This window comes from Thermobia domestica, chromosome 10, assembly GCF_964235325.1.
Source record: "Thermobia domestica chromosome 10, izTheDome1.hap1.1, whole genome shotgun sequence".
Classification (NCBI taxonomy): domain Eukaryota; kingdom Metazoa; phylum Arthropoda; class Insecta; order Zygentoma; family Lepismatidae; genus Thermobia; species Thermobia domestica.
This window is the reverse complement of record NC_137463.1, coordinates 44742929-44755582: the sequence shown is the minus strand read 5'-3', so window position 1 is coordinate 44755582 and position 12654 is coordinate 44742929. Positions and strand designations below refer to the sequence as shown.

The 12654-nt window shown below is 33.6% G+C and overlaps 1 protein-coding gene across 1 annotated transcript in view; it reads right to left on the bottom strand.

The window, feature by feature from the left end:
- The window catches only part of LOC145661450 (uncharacterized), a 65934-nt gene extending 58181 nt beyond the window's left edge, over positions 1-7753 (bottom strand). The window contains exons 1-2 of the mRNA XM_081726760.1: positions 7254-7753; positions 5895-6642 (exon numbers count right to left, since the gene is read on the bottom strand). Coding sequence (XP_081582886.1) covers positions 5895-6642; positions 7254-7753 — 1248 coding nt within the window. The remainder of the gene's footprint in view (positions 1-5894; positions 6643-7253) is intronic.
- Between the last annotated feature and the right edge of the window lie 4901 nt (positions 7754-12654).

Here is a 12654-nt window from a genome sequence, read left to right as displayed (position 1 = left end):
TATATAGATTATTATCAAAATCAGGTTGTAGTGGTTTGGATGGCACAGACGTTCCATCAACATACAATGTAAAAAATGACATTAAAATGCTGAAAATTGAACGGATTTGTCTGATAAGTACCATTAAAAGCAGTATTACTAACAAATCCGATAATAATACGTTTATGCACTATGTCTGAAAACAGATTTGGAAGTGTACTATCCATAATTCCTTGTGGTAGAGTTTCTGTCTTCACCTGCACTTTTGTTATAGGATATTTTATTCTAAATTTAGGATTTTGTAATACTTTATTTTGTGCTATTTTAACGGCTGGTGACACATCAACTTTTTTCACAAGCAATGTTGCATCTGTAATTACAACTTTTCCATCACCATCTGCGTCACCCATTAGACAAAATGTAGGTTTAGCTGGAATTAGTTTCATACGCAGTTGTACACCATTCAGTAAAAATTTCTCCTGATTAAATATATCAGCATGAATATAACCCAATAATTCAAATGACTGACTTAAAGTAGTGAGAAGAAAACGTTGTTTAAATCCTACATTACTATCGGCCACACTGTCCATATGCCCTGCAGTATCTTTAAACCACATTGATGTTTGAAGATGCGTTGATTTAGCTTCAGCATTATAATTTAGTAGTTTTTCAATATACGATCGATATGGATATGTATGTGAAGAGTAGGAAATAAGTTGATTATTTAAATATATTTGCACTTCACTGAACATTGCATTGAGAAAATCATTTACAGGCCCGATTTTATTATCGGCAGAAGTTAAATTAGAACCATCTGATTTAGTAATTTTACCTTTAATATAAAACATTGTGTGCGGTAAGTCTATATAGTCATCCCCATGGTCGGGGACAACAAGTTCTATTGGTGCATTATCAGCTATCGAAGCCACAGGCTTATATGGAACTATTTTATTACCTATAATACTGGTTTGAGTGGGTAAACCAGCAAATAAATCTAATTCTGGTTTCATACACTCACACTGTATTTTTCTTACTATTAATATTCACACATGGTAAAATTTATAATACCGTATTACGTTTGCGAAAATGTAATTTTACACATACACTTCCATGTTGGAAAGGAAGTGGATTACCTGTACTATCTCTTAAATCAATAATAATTTCATCAAATTGTTTACGTTGCACGGGGACATAGTGAGGATTGTCAAAAATATGTACATTATTAATACCATACTCTGTAATATTTGTATTTATAATACGTAACAATGGAGCTATGGTGTCAACCACCATTTGTGGTTCTACAATATCACTGTAAATATACATAAGTGTAATTAGCGATTTTTGTAAATCAGGTGGATAACGAGCATGATGCAGAACTGCAATATCTTCTTGTTGTATGTGATCAAAGCCTAGTATTCTGGCTAGTTGAGGAGATAGACGTACTTCTATGTGCTTCTCTTGATCTTTTATTACTCTACTGACTTCGATTCGTTTTACTTATGCTTTAACTTTTAATTGTAAATTTAATATATCACTTTTATGATTAATTTGAGATAGAATATCATCAACATTATAATAGTGTCCTGGTAGGATTTTAGTTATGTTCCAGCTTTTTGTATTCATGAGACGGTAATAAATATTATTAGTATATTTGGAAACATTCTGAAATGAATTTGTATAATGTACTTCAACAACTGCCGTCTCCCACTCACCTTTCTCTAGCACCAATGGATGATATAATTTGGTAGTATAACATGACAAAGTATTTTGTGGAAAATACTTCATAGAACTGTTACTCGGTAATGTAAGATAAAAGCTAGTAGTACTCTGTTCCATATTAATCAAAAATATCACTCTCCCTCTTCCTTTTCTTTTTACCACCAGTCTTTGCAAAATGAACCTTTCTTCGTTTTCTTCCAGATCCTTCCAATACTTGATTTATTTTATTTTGAGCTTTAGTTTTTAAATTATTTTTAGCTTCTTGCCAACGTGATGTTAAAGCTTCGTCAATAGGTCTATTATCACCTAATACATCTCCAGCTACATTAATTCCTGTACATAACAATACTTTACCAACAGTTTTTGCTCGTTGTTTAATTAACGGAAATACACTTCGAAATAAACCACCTAAGAAACTTCCAATACCATAACCTTCTTGATATGGTGCACCCCTATACATGTTATAACCACTTCCTGCTTGATGCGTATAGTATTTAAAGTATGGATCATTCATTATTATTTTTTTCCTAAATTCACAAACACAACAGTCGTTTATAATATTGTATTGTGGCTAAATGTTTTTTAAATGCGACACAGGAATCCATGAATTAAAGGAAGGGGATACCCCCGCCAACGAACAAGTACACGTTTACCTTTAACTTCTAAAATTTCGTCTATTTCATAAAGTTTCGGCAGAGGCACTCCTTGTAATTCCTCTTCGTAAAATGTACCATCAATTACTTCACCATTTAAGTCCTCCAGCACATAAACCACTTTCTTTTCCTTATGTATCACCTGTTTTATTTTAAATATTTCTACAGTCAACTTTTCTTTGTATCCTTTTTCAAAATGCCGTTTTGCTTTAGCAATGCGTACAGTATCACTTTTTTAGATTTTGCAATGCTAGTATGAGGCATCGGTTTTATTAATTTATTCCAAACTTGTTGAAAAGTGTCTTGGTTCACACTGGCAGGTGGTAATTGATGAGCTCTATGTGGTCTAGAATTATATGACTGAACAAGTTTTGATAGCACATCTATGTACCGGTAAGTCTTCTTTGCTGTAAAATATTTCCACATTCGTTCCTTAAGAGTTCGATTAAAACGTTCCACTACACTTGCCTTAATATCGGGGTTTTGTGTTGTGAAGAATTTAATATTTTGCTTTTTTAAGTATAACTGAAATGATTTATTAACAAACTCTGTACCTTTATCTGTTTGTAGACGTAAGGGTCTACGACAGGTAGATGCAAATATTTGCTTAAATGTTTTTATAATGTTTTCACCAGTTTTGTACGTACAGGCACAGCCCATGCATAACTACTAATCAAATCAATCACTGTTAAAATATACCTATTGCCATCATTATACTTTTGCAGACTTTGCATATCGTTTAAATCAGCTTGCCACTGATCGTCAATATTGAACACTAAATAGGGATTACGTGGAAACTTTTTGCGTACTGGTTTATGCAGTGTATAAGTCGGCTGTTCTTTTACTCACTGTTGCACCTTGTGGAAAGGAATTGATTTCTTCACAGCTGTCCATAATGACGTAGCAGATGAAACCGAGGCAGGGTGTGAAGGGTTATAATAAATATCGGCCAGCTGCTTCATATTTTATAATCACGCCATCTGTTGACAACTTAACGTTTACGTGGTGGCTCCTCCTCCTCTTCTTCTTCTTGTTTTGGATCAGCAGCAGCGGCAGATGATGATGTCAGCTTACGAATATATCCTATACGCTGTGGGTTACCAATATACTCTAAAGGTATATTGGATTTTGCTAACAGTACAGCAAAGGGTTCCCAACCTGTAGGGGGAATATTTTTCTTGCGACACCTGACAAAATCTGCTATTAGATCTATTATATTAGCTCCAGGAATTAATTTATTATAAATATTAACATTACCATTATCATCCCAATGAATGTTGGAATTTTGTTTTAATCTACGTAATAAAGGTCTTGCTTTACGCAGACAATTTTCGGGGAGAGTAGATAGTATTTCATCGTCCTCCTCCTCCTCGTCCTCCTCCTCCTTCTTAGTACCAACACTAGTTAATGTTGCAGTAGGTTTTTGCACAATGTGTAAATATTTTTGTAACACCTCTTTATAGCGTATCCATTTTTCTTCAACACTCATATTTTTATTATTTAAAATATTTTTCATCTCATCATCTAAATTAGATATAGTTGACATTGGTGCAATTTTTCTGGTGGAATTAAAACAAGCTTTTGTGCATGCTGCATAATTATTTAATTAAAGTAGATAGTATACCTCCAATAATAGGTGCAAGCAAAGCAGTAAGAAACCCACCTTTTTGTACAATTATTCGTTTTTTCTTTTGTCTTAATGATGGACCTTTTTTCGCTAAATACCTCAAATCCTTTCTATACCTTTTTAATCAATTTTTCTCTTTTTATTTAACGGAACATTTTCTTGTAATACGTTATAGGAACATTCACAAATAGAGCGAATTAATTCAGGATCAGCATTTTGTAAAATTGCTTGGCGTACTTTAGGTTTTGCCTTTGCTAAAAGTTTTAGTAAATGCGCAATCTCTTTGCTAATCATTTTTTGTAGCTATTATACTAAAATTGAGTATTAAAATATAACAGTTATTGAGATTATTTTTTTACTGGTACATAAACATAATTGTAAGAATCTCAGGGGAAAATTTTTGTTCGCACACGATGTTCGTCGGGAGTGCCCTGTTTTAAATCAAAAACCAAATAACTATGAGGATCTCGTGTTGCGTCCTGATAGGCCTCCTGCACAAATTTTTTGTTACCAGGATATAATTGGCGTGCTAGATAATTAATTTGAGCCTGGTCTCTAGGGTTTTTAAAACTTATTATATAATGGCAATTTAATGATGTCTCGCATACCTCTAGCTTGATGAAACATATTTTGTGTTATAAAAATAACACTTAAATTTCGGTGGTGGCTACCTTTAGAAAAAAGTCAACAATTCGTGTATCACATTCTCGCATTAAATCATCAATAATAAAAAGATGTGGGCCAGCTTGTGCTGAAAAATAATCCATTTTGGGGAGCCCTTCTTTAAATGTACAACCTGAGGATAGAGTTTCATACCGAGGTTGCCACTCACCATAACATCATACTATATTTTTCCATTTTTCGGCATAATGTTTTAAAAACTCTTTTACAAAATATGATTTACCACACCCAGTGGGGCCTGCAATAATGCAAGTAAAAGGATGGCGAAACTCCATTTTTTCTCTCTATTTTACATTTCTTCAAAAAAACATAATAAAATATTTATCAATCACCCAATAACATAGAAACTAATTCTAGTTGAATACGATTTGCTGTGTCAGTATCTTCAACAAAAGTAACTTTAGAAAATTTACCCTTCACAACACATTCATATAGATATTTACTTATTAGAGGAGCAAGTGTAGAACATGAAGAAATTGCTTCATCAATACATGGGAAATAGTAACATATTTTTTTCCATGTAGAAAAATCTATTTCAACTCTACTATTTTCATCATTTGCACAAATATACATTAAATTAACATCGTCATAATTAGCGTCAAGTATTGCTTTCGTTTTCTCACTTAGTGCGTATTCAGTTGCATTCTCACCTTCTCTAAAATAATCATTTATATACATGGAATATGATAAAAACCTTGACCATTCATTAATTGATAACACAATACATTCATTAGCAATGCGTAATTTTACAAACACATAAAATTTATAATCACTACTATATTTCAAATATACACAAAGATCTGTGGAATTATCGATGATGTAGAAAGAACTTAAAAGTTGTTTTTTATCCATAATGTATAATTATCCATTTACACAACTTATTCTTTTTTACAATAGTCTATTTCTCTTAAAACCATAAGGCATTGTATCATAACTTCCTTCAACTCTTTTGCGTTTTGTATGTACCAATTGATAGGTTTTCGTTTCCACTTTGCTGATAATTTTGATGCTTTTGTGCGAGCAATTTTGCAAGGGTTTAACACAGTTACAGGAGGGGCATCATTAAGAACCATATTTTTAATTTGTTCGAAATTAACAATTTTCATTGTTTCACTATTTAGAGCAATTCCCCGTACCTTACAACATGTTTTTGTTGTACCTCCACTGAAGACCTCGTAAGCATAATTTTTTGTCCCGCCACTGCAAAATTCTCTAATATATGCATCGGGACCTACATTATCTATTTCATTTTTTAACTCGCCAAAATAATCACCAAGAGGTAATTTTACACCTCCAGCTCTTACTATATAAATAAGACTATCTGTATCCATGTATATCACATCTTTATTTACCTTCTCTAAATAACTGTATAATTCTAATCGACCATGCATGATGGTATATGCCGCAATAATTACATTAGTATTTTTCAATGGAACAATTGCGTTATCCAATATCTGGTAATTTAATAATAACGCATCCTCATCAATTGGAATTACTTGGGTTACCTCAACATTACTGTCTGTTAATTTATCATAAAATATGGCAGGTTCTCGAATAATTTCATTGTGACTCATTTTATCATTTTGAGCAAACTTGCCCCATAAACAATTTAATGCCAATTTACATATACTTTTTCTTGCTTTGTTTTTCTTTCCAATTTTAGTATTGTCTAGCTGTACTCCCTCTCTTTCATAACAATCCTTAATATATTTACTTTTCTGTTCTTCACTTTTACACCATTTAGGCCAACCATGAGCTTCTGTTTTCAATTTCATAAACATATTTATATATTCTGTAAAAATGCCACCTTCTTTTTTAACAGGACCATATTGCACTACTTTATATTCCCATACCTCATGCATTTCTAATATTTTATAACCTTTCTCTTGGGCTTTACGTACTTCGTCCACCACCCACGTTCCAGTGAGGGCCCTCTCCTCATCACTATGCTCACATTCCTCTGTATTTAAAGTGTCCGCGCATCTGCGACACAGAGGGAACAAAAGTTTATGTTTGCTGCGATATGGTAAAACGGGATGATACAAATCCCGGGGAGGAAGTACTGTACATTTCACGATACCCTCAAATTTATCTATTGGTGGACATTCAGCACCCACATAGATTTTTGGGTGCCCTATGGGGTATTTTTTCACCTTGCAGCAGTAGGGGTATAGTGAAATGACGTCCACGTAGTGCACCTCCTCCCCGGGGACAGCCTTATAATAATATTTAACAGCGGAACATCGCCCCCATATAGAGCATCTCTAGATTTGATAGGATCTTTTCTTCATAGGGGGTGATGTGCCACCAATTCTGCAATTTGGGGATTTTTACGTAGTTCATTCTTCCATTCACACCCCCACATTTCATGAACTACGTAGCCCAAGTTTTTTAAATGATTAATTTTTCTAATGGTGTTTTCATAGCGTATTTCAAGAGTGGTATGTGGATCATTATATATAGGATTATTACGCCCTGTTTTAAAACATTTAACACATCCGTGATAAAAACAACCTTCATATTCCCATACATGGATCTGTTTATCTATACGTGCGTAACCATCTACTTTAAAAACACCCATTAGAACCACTTGCTTTCCATTTGCTGCGTGCTTGATTGTAATACCTAGTCTTTCTTGTTCGTAAACCAACCATTGAATCGCTTCGATGGACTGTTGATCTGACCAACGATAACCATTATGAGGAATAATACCTATAGTATGTTCTTTGAGAAACTTGCGTCGAAATACAAGATTACAAGCCGAGGCTATACTAATTGCTTCGACTAATGGATTAACATCAGTTATTTCATGGAATTCTACTACGAATTTAACACATGCCTTCCGTAGAAGGTTAACATCCATGCGACAATAACGAATTAATTCTTCTTTATAATTAAATGTCTGATTTGAGGATTTTTCATACCATTCTATAAACTGTTTTCGTTCTTTTTCCTTCATGTACTGAAAACCATAGAATTTAGGGTCGGACATAGGCCCTTCATAACTTTGATTATCTTTCGTATTAAAATAGTGCGGGAAATAACCTTTTGTTTCTTCTATGTCAAATGCATCAGATAATTTTGATAGAGCCATCGGAAAGAAATTAATACTATCGATAAATTTTAAATATTTACAATCAATACTCATTATTTTACACCCCTTCATTATGACGCTTGGAGTCCATCGTTTAACTGATATCATTGCACGCAGAATAAAATGTGCATCATATCCTTTTGCATTATGTGCAATGCATATAACTTTATTAATATTGGATGGTTTACTACATAAATACTCCAGAAAATCAGTAACACACTCTTCACCATAAAAAATGTTTTCCTTTCTGCTGCAAATAGTACATGAATTACCCTCGCTATTCTTAAAACAATGATAACATACTTGCTGTGTGATTAGCAAATTAGGCACATGTTCACGGAATATTTCATCTTGCCTACACTCAATGTCATAGAATATCATCATCCATTTTCCTACGTTTGAATATTTTCGTGATTGCATGTAACATAAATGACGGGGGGAATTATATTGTCACAGTTTATACAGAATGTTTCCCCACACTGGTGAGGATTTCTATTTTTCTTGATAACATACGCTTTAAGACATATTGCACATACTTTTAGCTGTGAGCACAAACCTGATTTTATATGATACGCCATACATTCGTTACCGTAAAAACATCTGTTACAATTATTACAATTTAACACTTCATCTGTTTTCTTACATGGAGGATTTTTTCGACGTTTAGGGCATAATGCCTTACAGTACCCTATATGCCTTTCTCTATGATCATATTTTTATGGCATGTTTCGCCATAAAGGTATGAACAGCTAAATGCAGCACATAAATTGGTAATAACGTTATAATGATAATTTATCAGGAGGAAATTAATTTTCTTCTCACCACCGATGCCCTCGAAAAATGTTTTCTCCTCCGTCAAATCGTCGTACACTGTAATCGTATAATCAGTTAAATATGTTTGAATTAGTTTTAATTCAGGTATGCTACCACCATGCATCAAATTAACGCCAGAACTCTTACACAATAATTTAGTTTCTAAAGACATAAAGTTCTTTTTTTGATTATAATAGGGTTGAGACGCATTTTTATTCCCTTTGTTATCAATGAGCCCTTTAGCAACTACAAGGGCGTGAGCAAGGCAACAACTATCTTTATTTTTAATAACGACTATACCATTGCATTTTTTCATGTTCTTCATCAGAGGTAAAATTTTGACTTTTCCTCCCTTGCCCTATAGGTAAAGCCACATGATGAAAATCAATAACAAAACGATCTTGTTCCATAAATTTTGCATTTGACTGTATGACTCGATTCAGAGCCTCCAAGACGAAGTCTTCACCGACATTCGCTGCTTCTCGAAATGAAAACCAAAACGATCTATCTGGATTATTCTGATTCCATAATGTCAGCCTACCTGATGGTGGGAATCTACATCTACCATCAACATATTCAATAGTTGAGCAATTCCACTTCGCAACCAGGTAATTGGGTTTTCTCCTTCAGGGGTTCTCGCAAGTTGTGCAGTTGTCATTGTACCATTCATTCGGAATTTTTTGTACTTTCTAGTTATTTTGTTAATAATTGTAATTTTACTAGAACTTTCCATTTTTTAAATACTATTATTGCTTAGAGTACTATAGTATTCTATCAACTAGCAATTATTATTAGTAGTAAAAGAAGTAGTTTTTTTTACAAAAACTATATCTCACGTATTTCCGCTGTTTGATGCTTTTACTGTAATTGGGGCTGTTCCCACTATAGAACACCAAGAAGTGTTTTTTTCAATAACGTATTCTTCCTAACGTTTTAGTGATATTTTCTAAACCTGAAAATAGAGAAAAAGCAAATTACATTTCTTACATTGCAAAATCGCTTATTAGGCGTATCCCACATAAACTATTATTTATGGGAAAGAAGATATAATATTCATAATTAGCATGATCGAAAACATCGTATATTTCATCAACCATCCAACCATAGGGCAAGTTATGAGGAACACTTACAAATCACCACCGAAAATTTTGTTCAAAAATACTTAATTTTTTAAAAATCGACATTTCACTTATTTTTGACCGCTGTGACCTCTGGTTTTCATGAACGTATTCACCACAACGTATATTTCACAAAATAATCGGTCTTGGGTGCTGTTATGAGGAACACTTAAAAATCACCACCGAAACTTTTGACGGTTCAAAAATACTTAATTTTTTTAAAAATCATTATTTCACTTATTTTTGATCGCTGTGACCTCTGGTTTTCACGAACGTATTTAAACCAACGTATATTTCAAAAAATAATCACGGGTAAGGTTATGAGGAACACTTAAAAATCACCACCCGAAATTTTGACAAAGTTCAAAAAAATACTTACCCTTAATTCACACTTAAAATTCACTTCAATGTTCTCTCACTTTGCACACGATGTTGTCTTTTTGCAATCCAACGAATAACTGACTGAGAATTGCTTCGAACCTCAGCTCTTATATAGTTGTTCTGCTTTCCTCTGATTGGCTAAAATAAAACTCTTTTTCATTGGAGCAAAATCTGCAAGTCAAGTATCTCATTGGCTAAAATAAAACTATTTACTATTGGCTCCAAACAAAAACGGCTAAGATATGTGCTAAATATTTTCTAAGTTCATTTTGAGTGTCCAAAAATCATAAAATGGCCCATATCTCGAAAACGGTCAAAAATATCAAAAAAATAATCGAAAAAATCTCCCCTTTATAAAACCGCTTGCCGTTTTTACACATGAAGAAGCCATGGAACCATGTTTCAATCTTGTACGACAAGGGTGGGCCAAGTTGCCAAAAAAAACTTCGGATCGTCATATCACGAAAGCGGTAAGAGATAGCGCAAACATAACATATTGAAGCACTGTTTCTCGACTTTCAGAGCGTCATTGCAAGAAATACTCCAAACAAAACGTCTAAGTTCATTTTGAGTGTCCAAAATTCATAAAATGGCCAATATCTCGAAAACGGTCAAAAATATCAAAAAATAATCGAAAAATCTCCCCTTTATGAAACCTCTTGCCGTTTTTACACATGAAGAACCCATGGAACCATGTTTCAATCTTGTACGACAAGGGTGGGCCAAGTTGCCAAAAAAACTTCGGATCGTCATATCTCGAAAACGGTGAGAGATAGAAATAAAATTTTAACTGCATTCGATTTAGGATCATCAAATGTATAATCTACCCAAGTTTGGTAAACATCGCCCAACTTTCAACTTTTTCGAAAATCGAAATTTTTCCCTTTAGACCGTCATATCTCGAAAGCGGTAAGAGATAGAGCAAACATAACCACATTTTTGACCGGTCTTTCCAGTGGAGTACACATATACAGAGTTTCAAAACTCAGAAACCAGATGGGTCGAAGTTAGTAAAATTTTGAAAAATTCGAATCGTTATATCTGGAAAAACGGTGAGAGATAGAAATAAAATTTTAACATCATTCGATTTAAGATCATCAAACGTATCATCTACCCGAGTTTGATAAACATCGTGCAACTTTCAACTTTTTCGAAATCAAAATTTTTGACTCTGCTTTGTTCATACAAAAGAACAAGTTTTCAATGTGTCCACCACTTTCTGTTCTCATCTGAGCCCTGCTGTGTTATATTAAAATAGTGGTTGAATGAATACACTCCCTTATTATCTGCTATGTTAAAATAGGGGTTGGAAAATATGCCATACTCTTTTATTACCTCTGCTATGTATTAATAGAGGTTGAACTAGTACACCCCTCTATTATGTTGGTATTCATTGTCTGCTATGTTGAAAAAAATGCTGATAAACGGAATGAATTTTATGTATTATCTGCTATGTTCAAATAGGGGTTGGAACGAGTACACCCCTGCTATGTTAAAATAGGGGTTGGATAATATGCCATACTCTTTTATTACTTCTGCTATGTATAAATAGGGGTTGAACGAGTACACCCCTCTATTATGTTGGTACTCTTTGCTATGTTACATAGGTGTTTGTCTGCTAGGGGTTAAAAAATAAGGCATACTTTTTTTATTAGCTCTGCTATGTTTGTAATCTCCTTGTATTCGAATCGTTATATCTGGAAAAACGGTGAGAGATAGAAATAAAATTTTAACAGCATTCGATTTAAGATCATCAAACGTATCATCTACCCGAGTTTGATAAACATCGTGCAACTTTCAACTTTTTCGAAATCAAAATTTTTGACTGCTTTGTTCATACAAAAGAACAAGTTTTCAATGTGTCCACCACATTCTGTTCTCATCTGAGCCCTGCTGTGTTATATTAAAATAGTGGTTGAATGAATACACTCCCTTATTATCTGCTATGTTAAAATAGGGGTTGGAAAATATGCCATACTCTTTTATTATCTCTGCTATGTATTAATAGAGGTTGAACTAGTACACCCCTCTATTATGTTGGTATTCATTGTCTGCTATGTTGAAAAAAATGCTGATAAACGGAATGAATTTTATGTATTATCTGCTATGTTCAAATAGGGGTTGGAACGAGTACACCCCTGCTATGTTAAAATAGGGGTTGGATAATATGCCATACTCTTTTATTACTTCTGCTATGTATAAATAGGGGTTGAACGAGTACACCCCTCTATTATGTTGGTACTCTTTGCTATGTTACATAGGTGTTTGTCTGCTAGGGGTTAAAAAATAAGGCATACTTTTTTTATTAGCTCTGCTATGTTTGTAATCTCCTTGTATTCGAATCGTTATATCTGGAAAAACGGTGAGAGATAGAAATAAAATTTTAACAGCATTCGATTTAAGATCATCAAACGTATCATCTACCCGAGTTTGATAAACATCGTGCAACTTTCAACTTTTTCGAAATCAAAATTTTTGACTGCTTTGTTCATACAAAAGAACAAGTTTTCAATGTGTCCACCACATTCTGTTCTCATCTGAGCCCTGCTGTGTTATATTAAAATAGTGGTTGAATGAATACACTCCCTT